Here is a 22,225-nt window from a genome sequence, read left to right on the forward strand (position 1 = left end):
GGATCCTGAGAAACAGTTTTTGGTTTGAAAAGCTCAAAGAATAATTAAAAACAAGTCTTTCCTTATGTAACATTTATTTTTATTTATTTTTTTAAAGATTTTATTTATTTGAGAGAGAGAGCATGAAAGCGGGGTGAGGGGCAGAGTGAGAAGCAGACTTCCTGCTGAGCAGGGAGCCCGACAACGATGCAGGGCTCGACCCCAAGACCCCGGGATCATGACCTGAATGGGAGGCGGACGCTTAACCAACTGAGCCACCCAGGTGCCCTGTAATGTTATTTTTAAAAAACTGATTTCATTCAGTAATTTTCAACTCAGTACCTCATATTTGTCAGGCACTGTTTTATGTGCTGAGGATTTAATGTTGAATACATGAAGTTCTGGCTCTCCTGGAGCTTACGTTGTATTGTGAGACTGTTAATAAGAAACAGGTATATAATTTCAAATGCTGAAAAGTGCTGTAGAGAAAAATAAACTGAAGAAAGGGATAGAGAATGATGGGATAAAATGGCATGTTGGGTTTTTTTTTTAAGATTTTATTTATTTATTTGACAGACAGTGAGAGAGGGAACACAAGCAGGGGGAGTGGGAGAGGGAGAAGCAGGGTTCCCCAAGCAGGGAACCCGATGTGGGGCTCAATCCCAGGGCCCTGGGATCACGACCTGAGCCAAAAGCAGATGCTCAATGACTGAGCCACCCAGGCGCCCCAAGGCATGTTATTTTTTTAGAGGATGAGGCTTTCTCTTTCAGGGCATGGCACTTGAAAAAAGATCTGAATAAAATGAGAGAGTGAGCCATGTAAGGACTTTGTGGGAAAAGTGTTTCAGGCATAGGGAATAGCAGGCCCCGAGGTAGGGGCAGGAAATGCTTTTTAAGGAAATGACTCAGGAGTCAAATGAAGACCTGTATATCTCAACCAGTACCTAGTACCCATATAAAGAAATGGATTGGTTTAAGATAATCTCTTTAGAAAGAAAAGTAAGGGAAAACTTAAGATGGAAAAAATGTTAGGGAAATTTATTTGTATATTCTGTTAATGATTCTAGAAAATATCATACATCTATTCATTTGTGGGGTGAAAGATGCTGGCAAAATATTACTGCTGACAAGACATTCATTCCAATAATGATTACCACATGGAAGACATAGCCTCTTCCTCTAAGGTATAATTTTCTTGGCTCGGTGAACCCAAAGGAAATTATCTTTGTTCAGAGAAGGCAGAAATGAAACAACTGATAAAGAGAATCTGTTTCAAGAAGTGATGTCTAAAAATCGTAGTTAATAAATGCTTTAATATCTAGTATATCTTATTGATAGCACATATGAGAGTTAGGTACTGTTAGGAGAACACATGGACTCAGACATGTTAAGGATTGGAGGAGAGCTTCAATATCACTCTTGTTTGACCAGGCACTATGCAGTAATGCAGTTATGCCAGAAATGGCTTTAGGCTTCAAAAAATGAACAGTGTCAGGGCACCTGGCTGACTCAGTTGGTAGAGTATGTGACTCTTGCTCTTAGGGTTATGAGCTGAAGCCCCATGTTGGGTGTAGAGCTTCAAAAAAAAAAAGAACAGTGTCACTTCTTAGACTCTATCTTTGCAAACATCGATAGGACATTTATAAATCATATCCTGAGAAGTAAATAAATTATGGGGCATCTGGGTGGCTCAGTGAGTTAAGCATCCGACTCTTGATTTCTGCTTGGGTCATGATCTCAGGGTTGTGAGATCGAGCCCTGCGTTGGGCTCTGCATTCAGCGGGGAGTCTGCTTAAGATTCTCTCTCTCCCTTTCCTCCTCTCTCCCACACTCTCTCTCTGAAATAAATCTTTAAAAAAAAAAGTAAATGAAATATCAAGAGAATGCCATATTGTACTACATATTTGAGTGTTACCTCTAGAGCTGAAAATATCAGTATTAGGAAACTCTTGTTTTTAGACTTCTTCCTTTATGTATGCACTGTTTATAATACTTCTTTCTTGGTATGTCTCTCTGGAACCTCAAACCCATTATCCTTATTATTCCCAGTCCGCCCACAGATTGCATGTCCTGTGTTTCCTCTTGGTTCACAGCATTGCTAACCACCCAGTCATGCAAGATAGAGACATCATCATCATTCCCTTCTTCCTTTCCATCATCCCCTCACCAATTTTGTGCTATGTTCTATGATAAGGACTTCATAGGGTTTATCTTAATTTTTTGTTATAGATATCCTAAACAAATGCAAAATAGTGTTTTAACATGCAGACTTACATTGCATAAACAGGACCTAGAATACCTTTTTCAGTCTTGTATATCTGGACTGCAGTATCCTCTTCTTGTGTTTCTGCTACAGTAGGTGGGTAGCACAGGATGAGCAGTGGGGTTGAGGAAGGAGATAGGAAAAATTTTTATCATAGTTCTAAGAAAGGTCTCTACTAATCATTATGAGGCTGAGTTTTGTCTAATTTTCTACTTCTTGTTTTACCTAAGAGGCCTTGTTGGTGTCTCTCCTAGAGTCCTTCCTAGCTGACATTTCTCAAAACTTGTTCATCATCAAACCCACTTCTTTTTTTTTTTTAAGATTTTATTTATTTATTAGAGATCGAGCAAGGGAGAAACAGCATGAGAGGGGAGAGAGTCAGAGGGAGAAGCAGTCTCCCCACTTGTGGGACTCGATCCTAGGACTCCGGGATCATGACCTGAGCCGAAGGCTGTCGCTTAACCAACTGAGCCACCCAAGGCGCCCCAAACCCACTTCTTTTACTAGCACCTCTGGTATACAAGATTCTTTCTAACAATGGACTTCAGAAGAAATTTAGGAGGAACACTCTTCGTTTGTCATGCCAACAAAGATTCTGTAAGTTTCAGAATGGAGTGGCCCTTATTAATGCCCCATTATAGATAGCTTGCTACCCCTTTTCACTGAAAATTTAAAGTAATGGGGTTTTCTCCCATATTTACTTGGACTGTCTTAGTCTGAGCCATTGAGGAAAAATAAAATTTTAGTACAGAATTATTGATAACTTCTAAACTATTTATTATCTTCCCATTTATAACAACTTGAATAATTCGTGGGACTGTTCACATGACTGTTTCCTTGATGATCCGGTAGTTTGGAATTTGATGTCCTTTAGAAGACTGCCTTTGATGAGGATACCTATGAGTGTATTCATATTTCTGTTTTGTTTTATATTCTGCTCCCATGTGCAGGCTTACTGTCAGGCTCACTCAGCATGTTTTCGTATCTCCCAACACTACCACTGGAGCCCACAGAAACTCATGAACAAGAAATACATCCTTAATTTTTTTTGTTTAACATTTTCATAAGTTGGTTTTCAAAAAATGTGAGTTTTTGGCTTTGAATGGAGATTATGAGAAATTCTGTGTTTTTTCTTTAAATTCAGTTGCTTCGAATATATTGTCTGGTTTCAGCTCTGTTTCTCTGCAAATCCTTTATAAACTCAAATCTAGACTCAGATTTCTCATTTCCTTCTCTGAATCATTCAGAGCTACTTTTTTATACACCACAAAGCTAACAGTAAAAACAGTTGTCCCCGATTAGAACAGCGATTTTATTTATTCACTCAAATATTGTGTGCTTGGCTCAAAACTAGTCTTCCTGTCATGAACACAAAAGTTCCAGTGGCACCATTATCTTATAAGACGGTTGATTGGGCAGTTCTGTAATCTTTCGTGGAGGGCCTCATAATCATTTCCACCCTTGGCTTACAGGCCCTTTTTCCTAGCTGTTGGAGAAAATTTTTCTTATTCCTTTAAGAGCTACCTCAGTTTGGGGAATATAGCTGCTAGGAGAAGGCAGCAAAGCCTTGGGTGTCAGGGATGCCTGGGCCCACACATCTCCTTCTGTGGTTGCTGTGGATGTCACTATCCTGGCCCAGGCTGCCCCACCAGGTGTCAGTTAGTACTGCCAGAGGCCCAGACAAATGGGATAAGCAAAAGCCCAGGAACTGGGAGTCAGGCTTCCAAACCTTTTCAGCCCTGTATTCCCATTTTTCCATTTAGGAGCCTCCTATTCTGAGGTTTTTAGGTCTGGATGAAGCATTTTGAATAGGAGCTCTGAGGTAAAGGATGCAGAGTAAGTTGCTTATTCACATCTTCACTGTGCTGCCACATGGGTCCTTTACCCACCTCTTGCCAGGAATTGGCCTCAGCTTTAAATATCTAGAAACTGAGTATTTCAGAATACCTCAACATCTCTAAGATGCATCTCATTCAGGCCAGGTCGGACCTGGTGCAAGACGAGGCTTCTCATGAAAACCCTTGTGATGGGCTACTTCTGCTTTCCACTGCCAGCCCATATTATCTTATTTAATTCTTAATGTGAAGTAGGTGATAGCGTCCTCATTTTAGGGATTAGGAAAGTCAGATCCTTATTAACACTTTCAGGACTATAGCAAAAATGCTCCAATAAGTCTTCCTGCATCGAGTATCTTCTGCCTTCAGACCATCTAGTAATCTTTTAAAGCAAATGTTAAGTGTGCTTCCCTCCTACTATTCTATGCTTTGTTCCAGTAGTTCCCCCATTGTGTTCTGAATAAAGGCTCAACACTTCAGTGTGGAATTTGAGGCTTTTTGATCCAACCCCTACCTACACATTTAAACATATGTACTTCTTAGGCCTTAGATACATTATTTATCAATGTTCCTGATAATAGTTAACATTTATTACTCAAATGTTGTGTCTACTTTGTGATCTGTGGTGGATGGTAAAAAAGATAAAGCATCTGAGTGCATACCCTTGGGAAGCGTACAGTTCGGTGGAAATGTAATTACGCTGCAGTATTAGCAGATTATAGAGGTACGGGGCTGTGAGAACTGGGAGTGGACACTGACTGGGACTGGAGTTTTTCCCCTTTATTCATCCCTTTTTTCCTACCTTGAATGATCTTTCCTTTTTTACTTGATGCACTCCTATTAATTCTTAAAGGTCTGGCTCTAAACTAGGAAGCCAGAACAGTAGCCTTTCTTTTAATTTCATGAGAAATCCTCCTATTCGGTGTGTAATCACTGCTGTATTCCCAGGGCCTATCAAAGTACCTTGAACACAGCAGGTGCTCAGAATTGGATGGGTTGGATGCATGGTTGATCAAGCATAAACAAGTGTCGTCCTGCCATCAAGGAACACGCAGTCTAGCTATAAATATTCAGAAAGGCACTTTTGCTCTGATTTCATAAGCTACCTTTTCAGTTAAGTCATTTTTTGCTTTATATGAGAGAGCCTTTTAAGCGCCAAAAGTAACACTGTCAGGTGTGTACTCACTTCCCATTTCTGGAATGGAACTATATTTGTCTGCTCTGGAAATTTTTCCTCCAAACATTTAGGGGAAAAAAATTTGCAAAGATAACATCATTCATAGATAAAAGAGCCTGAATGCCAAGCCTGGTTCTGCAACTTACTAGCTCTGTGACATTGGGTAAGTAACTAAGCTTTCCATGCCTCATTTTGCTGACCTCCCAGTTTTTCCTGTGCAAAGTGGAAATAATAATTAGACCTACAGCTCACATGATTGAGAAATTTGAAGGATTAATTCATGTACACTGCTTAAGACTGCCTGGGATCTATGCTTTGGGATCAAGCCCCACATTGGGCTCCCTGCTCGGTGGGAAGCCTGCTTCTCCCTCTCCCACTCCCCCTGCTTGTGCTCTCTCTCTCGCTGTGTCTCTCTCTGTCAAATACATAAATAAAATCTTAAAAAAAAAAAGACTGGCTGGCTGATAGTAGTCAATAGTTGGGATAATTATAATCATAATGTACATATATCTCTTCAGATTTTTATTTCTATAAGAAGCTTTTAACAAACATTTAAATTCTACCCATAGGCCTTACACATCAAATTTAAGCATTTCAATATAAGCCAGGGGCGCCTGGGTGGCTCAGTCATTAAGTGTCTGCCTTCGGCTCAGGTCATGATCCCTGGGTTCTGGGTCCTGGGATCAAGCCTCGCATCGGGCTCCCTGCTCTGGGGGAAGCCTGCTTCTCCCTCTCCCACTTCCCCTGCTTGTGTTACCTCTCTCGCTGTGTCCCTCTCTGTCAAATAAATAAGTAAAATCTTTAAAAAAAAAATAAATATAAGCCAAAACAATTTTGATAATTCTGGGATCTGAGTGATACAGGCTTGAGGGCTCAGTATACTATTTACCTTTTGTATATTTTTAGAATTTTTCATGATACAGTTTAAAATCAGAAATGTGTAAATTAAAAGAGTGCAAATAATATTTTTTCTAAATATAAAATTAAAGTGTACTACATTATTTCTGGCAAATATAATTTTATGAAATACTGTTTATTTCATTTGACATTGAAATATTTGTATATATTTTATTAATGGTTGATACAATGAGACATTCCTGAAATGGATTTTGCCTGTCTTAATTTTTTTCAAATGAATTCTCTGATGTTTGAAGAGAAATAAAATAATAACTAATCTATTTTACTTTAACCTGGAAAAGAAATTTCTTTAGATAAGTCAGTTCTGAACCTTAGCCATAAAGCTTCAAAAATACATGTTTTTTGATGACAGTAATTTTTTGATGGCAATGCTTGTAATTTTTTTTTAATTGTGGTAGAATATGTAAAACGTATAATACATATACATATAAAATTTACCATCCTGACCATTTTTAACTGTACGTTCAGTGGTATCACATATATTTGTATTGTACCATCTGTCTTCAGAACTCTTTCATCTTCCCCAGCTGAAACTCTAGACCCATTAAACACTGACTCCCCATACTCTCCCTCCTCCCAGCCCCTGACAACTATCATTCTACTTATGTCTCTTTGATTTTGACTACCCTGAGTACCTCATATAAAGGGAATCATACAATATCTGTCTTCTTTAACTGACTTATTTCACTTAGCATAATGTCTTCAAGGTTCTTCTGTGTTGAAGCGTATATCAGAATTTCCTTCCTTTTTAATTTAAGGCTGAATAATATCCCATAGTAACATACCACACTTTGCTTATTCATCTGCTGAATAATATTCCGTCATATGTATATACCACATTTTGCTTATTCATCCATTTGTTGATGGACTTTTGGGTTGCTTCCACATTTTAGCTACTGGGAATAATGCTACTCTGAACATCAGTGTACATGTCTTGAAACCCTGCTTTTAGTTCTTTTGGGTGTATAGCCAGAAGTGAAACTGCTGTATCATGTGGTAAATCTGATTTTAATTTTTTTAGGAACTTCCATACTGTTTTTCACAGTGGCCTTTTCCATTTTATATTCCCACCACAAGTGTACACAAAAGTTCCAATTTCTGCATCCTTGCCAACACTTATTTTCTGTTTTATTGATAATTGCCATCCTAATAGGAGTGAGGTGGTATCTCATTGTGGTTTTGATTTGCATTTCCGTGATGATTGGTGATGTGTTTTCATGTGCTTATTTGGCGATCTATATATCTTCTTTGGAGAAATGTCTATGTAAGACCTTTTCCCATTTTTTCAATCGGTTTGTTTTTTTTGGTTGTTGAGTTGTAGGAATTCTCTGTGTATTCTGGATATTAATCTCTTATCAGTGTATGATATGCAAATATTTTCTCCCATTCCATGAGGTTATAATTTCAAAAACAAGGTTGACCAAAAGAAAATTGAAGGCCCTTTCTAGCTCCATCACTCTGGCTTCTCTGCCTTAATAAATATGTTCAGTGGAACATAATTTTGCCTTTCTTTAATAAGCTGCTGCTATAAACACTGTTGTTCTTTGTCACTGGAACGAGTGGGTTTTGTGGAGGTCATCTGCCTCTGTGTTAGATGGCCCCAGAGGACACGTATAAGCCTAGTTGGTGGCTTTCTGAACCTGGTCTCACCTTTTTGAAGAGATCTTCAAACAGCAAGGGTCTACTGCTGATTCTGCTTCTGACTTAACTGTTCACAGTTACCTTTTGTTTTGTTTTTTTTAAGATTTTATTTATTTAGGGCGCCTGGGTGGCTCAGATGGTTGAGCGTCTGCCTTCGGCTCAGGTCATGATCCCAGGGTCCTGGGATCGAGTCCTGCATCGGGCTCCCTGCTCCTTGGGAGCCTGCTTCTCCCTCTGCTTCTCTCTCTCTCTCTCTCTCTCCCTCTGTCTCTCATGAATGAATAAATAAAATCTTTAAAAAAAAAGATTTTATTTATTTATTTGACAGAGAGAGAGAGACAGCGAGAGAGGGAACACAAGCAGGGGGAGTGGGAGAGGGAGAAGCAGGCTTCCCCCCGAGCAGGGAGCCCCATGTGGGGCTCCATCCCAGGACTAGCCAAAGGCAGACGCTTGACGACTGAGCCACCCAGCCGCCCCTTTTGTTTTGTTTTTCTTAAAATGTATCCAGGGATAGAATTGAAGATTTACAAAGTAATCCTGGTTCTTTCACTTAATCTTGGGCAAGTTATTAATCTCTAAGCCTCATTAGTAAAAAGTTACTGGGGAGATTATATGGGTTATTACATGCGAAGTTCTGAGAACAGAGTCTGGAACATAGTAAAACCTCAATAAATGTGAGTTGTTATGTTAGATAAAATATGCTTGGGGAATGAGGTCTACATAAGTCTTAGTATTCTAACTTAAGTTTTAGGAAATTTTTGGTTTTTGTTTGTTTTCTTTTTAAACGTCTTATTTCTAACTCTGGAAGTGTGAGATTTGGCTCTAAGGGTGGCTGTTCATCCCACTTGGCCCCACTAGACCCAGGCTGTATATGTTCTGGCATCCCATCTGGTTTGTACCCCTTTTCACCCTCAAGCATTCTGGTGTGATGGTACATTATCTGGTCACCTTAGATTTGACAGGAGTGAAGTTTTGCATTTCTCTTTCATTATGAATTGTTTTTCATATTCACATATGCCCCCACATTCCTGTCCTTCTATAACCATAGCTAATAATCAGACTAAGGAGAAAACATGTGTTTAAAACCCAAAATCCAATTGCCTTTTTTCCCCTCTGTACACTAAGATTTAATATAGAAATAACTCCCTTCCCCATCCTCATTTTCCAAACCAATAAGTCATACAACTTCAATGAATTGTAGGTACCCTATATCAACTTTTTTATTTTACAGATGCTGAGACCATACATCTCAGTTTCAGAGATTCATAGAAGTTAAATGTGACTTACCCCATGTAAGTGGTACATTAGTGACGGATGTACTCTATCCCAGGTCACTTGATGCCCATTGTTCTCTACTGCGTAAAGCAGTAAAAAGTGTTTTTATGGCAAAGGTCAAGGTTTTCCAAAGTGTATCATACAAGCACATTCCTTTAATGCTCTGTGGGGCAAAGGGGCTCCTTTAGATCATGCTGAATACTTCCTCCTGGAGGTTCATAATGCACCTTAGCACTTTAAAGATGCCAAAACATTCTGTATGTAAAGAGACCTATCAGTTTTTGTTTCATCCTGCATTTTCCAAACTTTGGGGAAACTCTTTGGAAATGCTAGTCTAGGGTTTTTTGGAAGGCAGAGAGGTTTGATTTTTTTTCTAAAAATATTCTCATGGGATTGTTAATTCTGTTACCTTCAGTATCATTTTTCCCCTTCAGTTGGGTCGCTGCAATCACTGAAGCTTGTTTTAAGCCAGTTAGATCATTTGATTGAGATTGGTCATATAGACTATTAACAGAGGGAGCTCCCCCAGAATGATGATTCTAGAAAAAAATCCACTTTCGAGGGCCATTTGCATCTTGTGGGCCCTCTCTTTTCCTTTCTTTTCCTGCCATAACATCCAAAAATTGGATTTCATCCTGTTTTATGTAGGAGACAGACGGAGCTTGCCTAGAATGAAAACATCCCTGAGAGTTTTAACTGTGACTTATTCTCATTTCCAGCATCTAAAGGCAGTGGGTTAGATTAAGAACTAAATAACATAATACTGTGTTCCATATGGCATAGGGTTTTGGTTACTTAATAAATAAAAGTGTTCCCTGAGAATTTTGAGAAATAGGGTTTTAGTACTATAACTGCACAGTCAGGATTACCCCAGGATTTGAAACAGGGGACACAGGGTGGACTTAAGAGTTATATCTGATCCTGAAAAATCTCTCCCACTAAGTCTTTCCAAGACCTATGTTTATTTTAGTATTAGAGCTCCAGTAGAAAATATGAATGTCACCCAAATTAGTTCATCTTGAAGGGGATTCCCTTTGAATAGGAGCTACCAGGAAGAGACTCTGTCCCTAAGTCCCAAAGACATTTTATTTCAAGTCACCTCTCCAGGGTGAGACCCCAGCTCTCCCTGTGGTGCTAATTACAATGGCGGTTGGCCAAGCATCTTTATCTCAGCCTGTGACTTCCCTAGTGTTTGCTAGGTGGTCTTGTGTCTCCAGTGGGGCTGATGATGTTTTGTACCTTTGTATGTTTGCTTTAGAATATCTAATTATGCTCACCATAAAGTTGAGCTTTTTGAAAAAAAGAAGAAAGGAAAAAGAAAAAAAGGCATTTTTTGACAAGGTTTAAATTTCAGATAGACCAGGGTAAGAGTGTTCCTACCAATCCTGCAGAATTTTCAGATGAAAATGATTCTCCTATGTGTACGTGCACACTTCGTACAATGTGACAGAGTAGGAACTCTGTCCACTACTGTGGACCCTGATTTTTCTTCATCTGGAAACATGGCACCATTCTTGTTTTGTTTCAGCAGTATACTTTGTGCTGTTAGTGAGTTTGCTCTGCAGGTTTTAAAAATTTAAAAGCAAACGGGGGCACCTGGTTGGCTCATTCAGTTAAGTGTTCTCTTGATTTTGGCTCAGGTCATGATCTCACGGTCATGGGATCAAGCCCCACGTTGGGCTCCATGCTCAGCAGGGAGTCTGTTGGAGATTCTCTCCTTCCCCCTGCTTGCCTGCACACTCTCTCTTTCAAAAAAAAAAAATTAAAAGCAAACAAAACAAATGAAGCAATATGTAACTTCAGGAATGAGTAAAGAAGGAAATGAGAAGAGACCTACCATAAGGGGGACACTTTACCAGCACTGTTTACCATCCATTACTTCCAGATTCAAAGCTCATCTTTTTAATCTTTTTGTCTCTCATTTTGGTAAAGACTTTCATTTTTATCTGCATTCTTCTTAATATGTTTCAAATTTGAAAAAGAATTCTCTGTGCTGTTTTTGTGTTTTGTTTTGTTTTGTTTTTAAGATTTTAGTTATTTATTTGACAGAGAAAGAGAGAGAGACGGGGAAAGAGGGAATACAAGCAGGGGGAGTGGAGGAGGGAGAAGCAGTCTTCCCGCCGAGCAGGGAGCCCGATGTGGGCTCGATGCGGTGCTCGATCCCAGGACACTGGAATCATGACCTGAGCTGAAGGCAGATGCTTAACGACTGAGCCACCCAGGCACCCCTGTTTTTGTGTTTTATCTACAAATCTTCAGTGAGAGAAAAGGATTTGCCCTGTAAATGAGGCCACAAACTTGGCTTCTAGGACCCTAGTTTTTTCTAAAGAACCACTGAAAGTACCTGATAGAACCTTAAAGCTTTTAAGGAGCTCAATTTGAAAACTAAGATTTATTAGAGTTTCTATTTCTTAAGTTTGAACTGAAATTAACACAGGCAGATTTAATTTCCATTTTATAAAATTGACAACATTTAATGTCAACTATACTTCAATGATAAAAATCTTTTTTAAATTGACAGTGTTCAAAATTACCCAAAAAAGCAGCCTTTTCTACATTTCTAGTATTTAAGAATAGAAAACTGAATTTACTTACATTAAGCACCAAACTTAAAAAAAAAAACTAACTTTGCTGGAGGAAGTAATTTTCTTGACCGTTTAATGTTTACAAAATAGTAAATTAAACTCTGGGTTCCTTGCTGGGTGGTTCTTACAGAATGCACTGTCAAATCCCTGTCTACCCATAGCCTTTCTGACTTCAATAGCAGGCACCTGGAGTAAAAAGTCTAACATGCTGTGTTTTCCTTGGTAGGTAGGTGAATTTCAACTAAAAATTGGCTTGTGTGAGTGTGTGATTTGAAGTAACTGTCACTTGGCATATTATCCAGTTTGTAGAAGGTTCCCAGTCTTGAACATTAAGGGTAGATGATTTTATGCTTAAATTCTCATATATTTAATGGAAAAAGATTGAAGGAAGCACGGATGTTAACAGTGATTTTCTTAAACTTGAATTCCTAAGGTCATGCTGTGTCAGTAACAGAGATGAAAATAAATTCCAAGAATCTTGACACAGTTCTGTTTTCTAGCGTATTTTTTGTGATTTGGGGTGTGTGTGTTTATTATTTGTTAAAACACTTCATCCTTCATTATGAGGCTAGATTACCTCCTGGTTGGTTTTGTAACAATTCCAATAATAGATTTTAAATTGTGTTTTCTCGGGGCACCTCGGTGGCTCAGTCGTTAAGCGTCTGCCTTCGGCTAGGGGCATGATCCCAGGGTCCTGGGATTGAGCCCCATATCGCATCCGGCTCCGTGCTCCACGGGAAGCCTGCTTATCCCTCTCCCACTCCCCCTGCTTGTGTTTCCTTTCTTGCTGTGTCTCTCTCTGTCAAATAAATAAATAAAATCTTTAAAAAAAAAAATAGTGTTTTCTCTTAAACCATTATCCCTTTTAGTCAGATAAATTTTATATATCCAGATGCTATACAGATACAGTATTCCTATTAACCCTGTTCTCTAATCTTAGAGTGTCTTCTCTTTGTGCATATATCTTCAGCCGGCAGCTCTGAGAGTTAGGGTTCCATGGTGTGGAATTTATTCTGTAATTGTTAAAATTATCTCTTACTGGTACTGCCCTGTCCATGTTAAGTCATAATATCAGGTAATAGAAGGCAGTATTTTTATTTCAGGGCTTCCTGAGGACCACCTCTAGTATCAACCTCTTCAGTGTGGTTTTTTTTCCACATTTTTTTAATTAACATATAATTATTTATTTCAGGGGTACAGGTCTGTGATTCATCAGTCTTACACAATTCACAGTGCTCACCATAGCACATACCCTCCCCAGTGTCCATCACCCAGCCACCCCATCCCTCCCACCAACCTCTTCAATGTTTACAAATTGCTTAGAATGTTAGATTATAATGACTGATGGTTGCCTCTAAAGGAGTAAGAAAAAAAAATGAAAAATTTTTTAGTCTCTAAATACTTTTCCCTGTAATTTGAAATACTCTTTCCATAATTATATATTTAAATTAGTCTGATTTGTTACTTTTCACTGCCTTAGAAAGTATATAATTGGTACATTTTATGGCTCAAAATTGCAGCTACCACTGATTCATAATTCAAGTTTAACTATTTGTTTACATTTTCCGAAATTTTTACATGTGAATTTGACAGCATGTCATTTGCAAATAAAAGCAGTTTTCACTAGCTTGCTTTTTTTTTTTACTGTGCAATTTGAAATACATTTGAAAAAATGAATAAAATTATTTTTGTTTCATACCAAGAAATGGATGAAAGGAGGCTGCTGGATCCAGGGTTGAAAGTTCGTAAAGGCCTCTGGGATTATACTCTGAAGAACCAGCAGATGGAATGCCTGAGTGACTGAAGAAAATGGGTGCTAATGCATCTAACTATCCTCATTCATGTTCCCCGAGGGTAGGGGGAAATTCTCAAGCCCAACAGACTTTTATAGGTAACTTTCAGTTTTTCTAATTTCATTTTCTTTTGTGGGTATAAATAGAATTGTGTTTTCAGTGGTCTTTTTGGCTGAAAAGAGAATTGAACTGTGGAAAAGTTATTATAGATAATAATCCTGCAACATCTAGGTTTTTTCCCAACAAATGTAAATCTATCTTGTATGATTTTATCCTGACCAAGCTGCTATAGCACTTTTAACCCTTTCTTTGGTGTCTTAACCATAATTGCCAGTTGCCCTCAGAAACCTGGCAATCTTCATTGGTGTAAAAATAGTGGAATACAAGCTTCTTGCATCCTGGTCCATTTATTTTCCCCAATGCAAAGCAGCCTTGGTATAGTTAAGAAGAAGAAGAAAAAAAACATTTCACAATTACATACAAGTAGTATTCTTAATTTACAAATCTGCTTAACTCTCGTTTCCTAAAAATCCTTGATTAAAATCTGTGATACCTGGTTTTTGATAGCCAGAGAACCAAAAGCATTTTGTCAAGTAAATAATAATCTACTCTGTTAGTCTCTATTCCTTATTTAATATAGAAGTAAACTATTTGAACTTTTTAATAACTTCCTTTATAGAAACAAAAGTCAATTTTATTTGAATGGTTCAGGAATATCTGTAAAAATTTTTAGCATGAAATATGTGTTAAAATGAAGATTGAAAATGAATGTTAAGAACAAAGAAACAAATTTTCATTTGTTTGATTTCCTTCTTAGGGACATCATCCTATTCTCAGCAAGGCTATGGTTGTGAATCAAAATTATATAGCCTTGACCATGGCCATGAGAAACCACAAGACAAAAAAAAGAGAACCTCTGGCCTTGCCACCCTCAAAAAGAAGTTTATTAAGCGTCGAAAATCTAATAGGTCTGCCGATCACGCCAAGCAGATGCGAGAACTCCTCTCTGGGTGGGATGTTAGAGATGTTAATGCTTTAGTGGAGGAATATGAGGGAACTTCAGCCTTAAAGGAGCTTTCTCTACAAGCCAGTTTGGCTAGACCAGAAGCTCGGACATTGCAGAAAGATATGGCCGATCTTTATGAGTACAAGTATTGTACCGATGTAGACTTAATATTTCAAGAAACTTGTTTTCCTGTTCATCGTGCCATTTTGGCAGCGAGGTGTCCGTTCTTTAAAACACTGCTTTCTTCCTCACCGGAGTATGGGGCAGAGATTGTTATGGACATCAATACAGCTGGTATAGACATGCCCATGTTTTCTGCTTTGCTACACTACCTTTATACAGGAGAGTTTGGAATGGAGGACTCAAGGTTTCAAAATGTTGATATCCTCGTTCAGCTTAGTGAAGAATTTGGAACACCGAATTCCCTTGATGTAGATATGCGTGGACTTTTTGATTACATGTGTTATTATGATGTCGTCCTTAGTTTTTCTTCAGACTCTGAACTGGTTGAAGCTTTTGGTGGAAATCAGAACTGTTTAGATGAAGAGCTCAAAGCTCACAAGGCTATTATTTCAGCACGGTCCCCATTTTTTCGGAATTTATTACAAAGGAGGATACGGACTGGTGAAGAAATCACAGACCGAACTTTGAGGACTCCCACAAGAATTATATTAGATGAGTCCATTATACCAAAAAAATATGCGAAAGTTATATTACACTGTATGTATACTGATGTGGTGGACCTCTCTGTTTTGCACTGTAGCCCCTCGGTGGGGAGTCTCAGTGAAGTTCAGGCTCTCGTCGCAGGGAAGCCAAGCATGACCAGGGCAGAAGAAGCCATGGAACTTTACCACATAGCACTCTTCTTGGAATTTAACATGCTTGCACAAGGTATGAAATTCTGGTTTTTAATTTTGATTTCTCGAATTACATATTTGTCTTCCAAATTCAGAACACAGCCAATATGTTCAATATGATTTCACTGTTTGGGATGTGCCTGGGTCGGTTATTTTGAATCTATAGTTAAGGAATCTGAGAAAGAATTGAGGGTCAGTATTAATGTGGGTGTTCATTTAGTGCTAAAACCAAGCATTCAAAACTAGTGACTAAGAGCAATAGATGAGATGTGAGGCTCTTAATTCCCTAATGTCAGATGATAGGTGTGGGAATATATAACTACCACCTGCACCCTGTCAGCGCCCAAGCTTTCAACTAGCCTCGTTTCCCAGATTTCATGGTTATTCTTGATCTAGGACTCCTAGGGTAACTTAGTCTCATTTTTATACTTAATTAACTTATTGATGCTTGAATGTTTAGAAAAAGAATGAAAAGTCATTCCAAAAATGAAAATAGTCACATTTGGATACAAGTTTACTTGAATCAAAGAATTAGGCAGTTTCTGACTTAAATTTTTATTTTTATTTTTTTAAGATTTTATTTATTTATTTGACAGAGAGAGACACAGCAAGAGAGGGAACACAAGCAGGGGGAGCGGGAGAGGGAGAGGCAGGAAGCCCGGTGTGGGGCTCAATCCCAGGACTCCGGGATCATGACCTGAGCTGAAAGCAGACACTTAACAACTGAGCCACCCAGGCGCCCCTGATTTAAATTTTTAAATATTCTGTATCTTCTTTTCAAATTCAATTTGTATACCCAGCAACAGCCTACAGTGTGTAAGGCACGGTCAGTGCTAGACTCAGGAGCCTTCTTCACTTAATCTAAACTAAAACTTTTAGGTCAGGAAAGCACATTTTTGGCATTATAGGCAAATGAATACATGAAGGTAACATTAAAAGAATTATATATCTATTGGTAAACATTAGAATGTTAACATTTCAGAGCTGGAAAGAGACCTTCCACATGGAACAAAAGGAATTTGTGGTCTTGAAAGAATGCATTCTTTGCCGTATTTTAAAAGAAAACAAGCTAGGGGCGCCTGGGTGGCTCAGTCGTTGGGGTTGGGCGTCTGCCTTCGGCTCAGGTCATGATCCCAGGGTCCTGGAATCGAGCCCTACATCGGGCTCCCCGCTCAGCAGGAGGCCTGCCTTTCCCTCTCCCACTCCCCCTGCTTGTGTTCCTGCTTTCACTCTCTCTCTCTCTCTCAAATAAATAAAATATTGAAAAGAAAACAAGCTATATGACATGAAATTATTGAGGATTTAGCTAATGAGTATTTGCTGAAAGAACATTAGAAGTTGCCAATTAGAAGAAAATGTTAATGGCTGGGTCAAAAGACAGAGATTTAATGAACTAAGGAGTAATGAAAGCTACACACATTTTTCTAACTTGAAAATAAAAATGTGTGTTGTATGGCTCAATCAGCAAATTAATAGGACTTTGAGAAATAAAGCCCCAGCTTAATAACAATAAGAAATAAATTACGTGATACACCAAAACAAATTATGTAATATATGGTGATTAACATAACAATAAAAATTAGAAAAAAATAAATTACATGAGAGGAATTATACAGAAGAAAGCACTGATAAACCTGAGTGAAAGAAGTTGAGATTTCTGTTACCTAAAGGATCTTTTAAAATCTTACTTTACCATTATCTTTTTAGTAATAGTACTAATTTAGTTTTGTTACCACAATTAAAATGTTAAAATATTTTTATCAGTTTAAAACATTACATTAATAATAGTAGGCTATTTTGATGTCAGACTACAGGAAAATAATGTTATCAAAAATAACCTCGCAGCTTGACCTACCACTATTTTATTCTGTAAAACCAAGTTTGTCAGAAAATGCCTCTACAGAAAAATTTAAAGGTTGTGACATTGCCCAAAAGGTGTAATAACATCTGTTTTCTCAAATTGGTTTTGTTTTTTGACATGTTTAAATAATAAACCAAAGTGTACTATATACACTTTGCTGGGTTTTTTTTAAATATTTTATTTATTTGGGAGAGTGATTGAGAGAGAGCACGAGTGGGGTGAGGGCCAGTGGGAGGAGCAAACTCCCCACTGAGCAGGGAGCCTGATGTGGGGCTCAGTCGTGGGGCTCTGGGATCATGACCCCAGCCGAAGACAGACGCTTAACCGACTGAGCCACCCAGGTGCCCCACTTTGCTATTTTTAAAAAATGGGAAAGGATCCCCTAATACAGTTCTTTGGGGGTTTGTTGTTTTAAGTTTTGAGTGAAGTAAAATTGTGAGCCAGCTCTTGGCGCTTAGGTAATACTTGATCTAGAGTTCTTTTATGTTAAGTGAGTTTAAATATTTTTTTATCATTTAGCTAGAAATTGTATTTTTTTAGTACATTTAAAGATATAACACTCCTTGTATTACCTTAGTCTTGGTCACTATAAAATATATATATATATGTATTCCCTTTGTTTCCTTTCATTATTCAAAATAGAGAGTTTAGGTTGTTTTTATTTTTGTACTCCATGTAGGCCTCATTTTTCCCCCATGCCTATGATACTGTACATATTAGTGTTTATAACAGACCATACTTTCAGCATAAAGGGCTGAACCCCTTTTCTGTGGGAAGGAGAATATTTGGTCCCTGGGAGAGGAATTTTATACCATGAAGTTTAAGAGCTCAGACTCTAGAACCAGACAAAATGGATTTGAATCCTTCACTACCATGTTTTAATGTGCTTGACCTCAGAGCAAGTCACCTTTCTAAGCTTCTATCATTTATAAAATAAAAATAGTAACCTTGTAAAGTAGGATTATGAGGCTTAAAGGAAATAATATGTTAAGTGATCTGACTGGCACCTGATACATAGTTAGCATTCAATAAATATTAGCCGTTAAATGATAATCATCAGAACATATTTCATTCACTACCACATTCTTTTCTAAAACTAACTTTTAATAAATAAAATCTAGGGCGCCCGGGTGGCTCAGTCGTTGGGCATCTGCCTTTGGCTTGGGTCGTGATCCCGGGGTCCTGGGATCGAGCCCTGCATCAGATGGCTCCCTGCTCGGCGGGAGGCCTGCTTCTCCCTCTCCCACTCCCCCTGCTTGTGTTGCTGCTCTCACTGTCTCTCTCTGTCAAATAAATAAAATCTTTAAAAAATAAATAAAATAATAAAATAAAACAGCAGCCATTTACTGAACAAACCATTTAAAATAAATAAATAAATAAAAATAAAATCTAAAAAAAATGTGGGGGGGCCACCTGCGTGGCTCAATTGGTTAATAGTCTGCTTTCGGCCCAGGTCATGATCCCAGGGTCCTGGGTTTGAGTCTTGCATCAGGCTCCTTGCTCAGCAGAGAGCCTGCCTCTCCCTCTGCCTGCCACTCCCCCTGCTTGTGTGCTCTCTCTCTGACAAATAAATCTTTAATAAAAAGAAAATAAAATTATTTACATTCAGAAAAATAATTTTATAACTATTGATTAAACCTAATACTAACTATATTTTGTAGATTTTTACTATTACCAATTTTAAAATTTTCTTACAATTTTATCACTAGTGAGATGGTGCATGCCACTTATCAAACTATTGTAAATATCTGGCTATTTGTCTTTCTACAATTGGTTTTTCTCGGCAGGAGTTCTACAAGCAGATTAAGCCTGTAATACTCTGAGGCATCTATTCTGTGTAATGAATTAGCATCTCTCTGATGCATCCAGCATGGTAATAGTTATGTACCATTTTGGAGAGAATTAAGAAAATAGTCACCAAAATCATCTTTGTTCTATGATTCAGACGAGGGCTTAACTTCCAGTTAAGCAATGCTGTGAGACTAGCCTGTTGGGCAGCTTGAGGGTAGGCCCTTATTGTTGTCATCTTTGTGTCCCCTGTGCCTGGGACATAGTGAGCATTTAGTAAATGATTCTGAATTAATGACTGTTACATTTTATTCCTAATTAGATTTAACTTCAAAAGTTAAAGCCCAGTTTTAAAAAGAAACAAATTCTGTCAAGGGAGGCTGGGACCTTGAGACTAAATACATCCTTCAAGATGGAGAGGTGATTTAATAGTTCCAAGAGCATCGTAAAAAGAGGCAGTATAGGCAGATAGCCAGAGTGGTTTGGATAAAAGGGCAGATTGCTGGCCTACACCGAGAATGCATTTTATTCAGACAAGTAGGCAGTCACTATTAGGGAGGTCAATTAATAGGTAATAGGGCCTCAACTTACTGGCCTGGCATTTTAGGATGAGCTTTAATTTCACTTGATTTCCTACATAGCAGATTAAACATAAGTTTATTTCTGGCTCTTCCAAAGCCCTAATGGTATAGTAAAGGAATAAAACAAATATAAACCCTCAGCGACAAAGATACCCAAGAAGAAAACAGGAGTGGAGAAAGGATACTGAAATTTTTGGAAGCTGAAAAGCAGATAAGGACTGATCACTGACTTGAAACAGAAGAGTAGTCTGTAACTCTAGAGCCTATAAAGGGGGCTACTGAGGATAAGAGAGGCGATTCACAGGGGGTACTTAGTACTCTGGGAAGAAGGGGTAAGTGTTGCAAATGGAAAAGAGAGATTTGATTTTAAGTCTGACTACTGAATGGATCAACCCTTTCCCCCACCGTGGAATTCACCTTTATAGGTGGTGTCAGAAAGGAATGCGGTTTTGTTTTACTCCATATAGTGAGCTGGTTTTCTGAGTACTCTATATTAATCCATATTTTCCTCTGATTTGTGCTACGTTTTTTCCTAAGTTCCCAAGTATGTTCAGGTTGGTACTTTCTCCATTTTGTTTCAGTGGGCCATCTGTCTGTTCTTACATCAGTATCACTTGTGCCACTTGGCAAATCCTAACCTGCCCCTTCAGTTCCCTTCTCTACCCCCCACCCCCAACCAAACCAATTTATTTTCTAAAGAAATCAAACTAGAGAGATTTCAAATCTGGAAATAGCTCCAAAAAGGGTGGGTGGGGGTGTGGGGTAAAGCACAAGGTTGAAATCTGAATTTATGTCAAAGCCTACAAAGTAAATGGCAAAATCACTCCCGTTCCCCTGCTCTAGTCTAAGCCAAACAGATACAAGATAAAAAATTAGAGCTCTAGAAATGGTGAACAGCCCAAGAGCATATAGACTGATGGAGACTAGTGTTACGGAGTTCCATGATGAAGTTATGCTCGGGAGTTAACATGGTGAAAAAACCAATTTGTCTTCCAGTTTTTCTACGGAGAAGACTATAGTCAGCAGTCCTGCTTTTGCAACAGAGCTTCCACACAGCAGTTTACTGCTTCATTCATAAATATGAAAACCCATCTAAGGCTCAGGGGACATTTGAAGAAAGCTTCCAAATTGAGACAGGTCAGAACAAAGTATTAGCAGCAACCATGAAGAAAGCAGAAGAAAACTTTAACAGAAGTAAAATACGCTTATGTAAGAGAGCACTCTGTTGAGTCAATGAGACATAAATAGGATACTGTAAGAGTAAAGACAGGAACTCTTGGAAGTAAGATAGCAGAAATTAAAAATATAGAAGGATTGAAAGGTGAAATTGAAGAAACCTTTAAAAAAATAACAGAGCTGGACAATAGTGGAGACAAATAAGAAAACTATAGTATTGGTCCAGAAGATGTAACAATTTAACAAGTGGTGGTTTTAGAAACATACCAGAGAAAATGGAAGAGAAGCCAGTATCCGAGGAGTAATACAAGAAATGCTGCTAACGCTAAAGGACTTTCTGTATTAAAAAGTCTTATCCCGGGGTGCCTGGGTGGCTTGGTAGGTTAAGCATCCAACTCTTGATCTCAGCTTGGGTCTTGATTTTGGGGTTGTAAGTTCAAGCCTACTTTAAAAAAAAAAGTTTTATCCCTTTCTGAGGGAAAAAGAGAAGATTCTAAAATGTTACAGCGAGGAAAAAATTTGGTTCCATACAAAGAAACAGGACTCTTAATAGTATTGAGCTTTTCAGTAGCAGCAGCTGAACGCTGTAATATAGTGGTACAGTGCCTTTGAAAAGCTGATGGAAAATTATTTTCAACACAAAATTCTATATTTAGCCAAACTGTCAATCAAGTATAAGGCTAGATAAAGCCAGTTTTTTCAGTCTTGCCTCAGAGAACTGATCTCCCTTGCACCCCTACTGAGGAAGGATGAATTCCACTAAATGATGAAGTGAACCAAGAACAAAGAAGTGTGGGATCCAGGAAATGGTGTCAAACACAGGAAATAAGAAAGGGAAATCCTAAGTACTGGCTATATAGTAGGTCTAGCAGACATCACGTCTAGACTGGACCAGGAAGGTGAAAGGCTCTAGGAACATTAAATGACAGAGGACACTGAAAGAGATTTCATGGGTCTTTTGGTGCTTTTATGAAGAATTAACAGTAGATTTATAGAAAATGAAGGAAGTAGCGCTGTGAATTGTGTTAAGACTGATGAATCACAGACCTGTACCTCTGAAACAAATAATACATTATATGTTAAAAAGAAGAAGAAGATAGTAGGAAGGGAAAAATGAAGGGGGGGGTAAATCAGAGGGGGAGACGAACCATGAGAAACTATGGACTCTGAGAAACAAACTGAGGGTTCTAGAGGGGAGGGGGGTGTGGCCTGGTGATGAGTATTAAAGAGGGCCCGTATTGCATGGAGCACTGGGTGTTATACACAATGAATCATGGAACACTACATCAAAAACTAATGATGTAATGTATGGTGATTAACATAACATAAAATGTAAAAAAAAAAAAAGAAAATGAAAGAAATGGGGAAAGAAGAAAATAATAGCTCCGAGAAAAATTTAAAATTACATATGGAAGAAAATATAATTCTGGTATGCCACTTGGCTCACAGTAAGCAGTATTTAAATATGAACACTGAATATTGATTTAATA

The 22,225-nt window shown here is 38.2% G+C and overlaps 1 protein-coding gene across 1 annotated transcript in view; it reads left to right on the forward strand.

The window, feature by feature from the left end:
- BTBD7 (BTB domain containing 7) overlaps positions 1–22,225 on the forward strand; it is an 80,162-nt gene that overhangs the window by 13,512 nt on the left and 44,425 nt on the right. Inside the window, exons 2-3 of the mRNA XM_028098613.2 lie at positions 13,377–13,564; positions 14,284–15,363. Coding sequence (XP_027954414.1) covers positions 13,483–13,564; positions 14,284–15,363 — 1,162 coding nt within the window. The 5' untranslated portion in view covers positions 13,377–13,482. The remainder of the gene's footprint in view (positions 1–13,376; positions 13,565–14,283; positions 15,364–22,225) is intronic.

The sequence above is a fragment of the Eumetopias jubatus genome, unplaced genomic scaffold, assembly GCF_037043125.1.
Source record: "Eumetopias jubatus isolate StellerSeaLion01/CBP00866 unplaced genomic scaffold, mEumJub1_p1.0 scaffold_7, whole genome shotgun sequence".
NCBI classification, from domain to species: domain Eukaryota; kingdom Metazoa; phylum Chordata; class Mammalia; order Carnivora; family Otariidae; genus Eumetopias; species Eumetopias jubatus.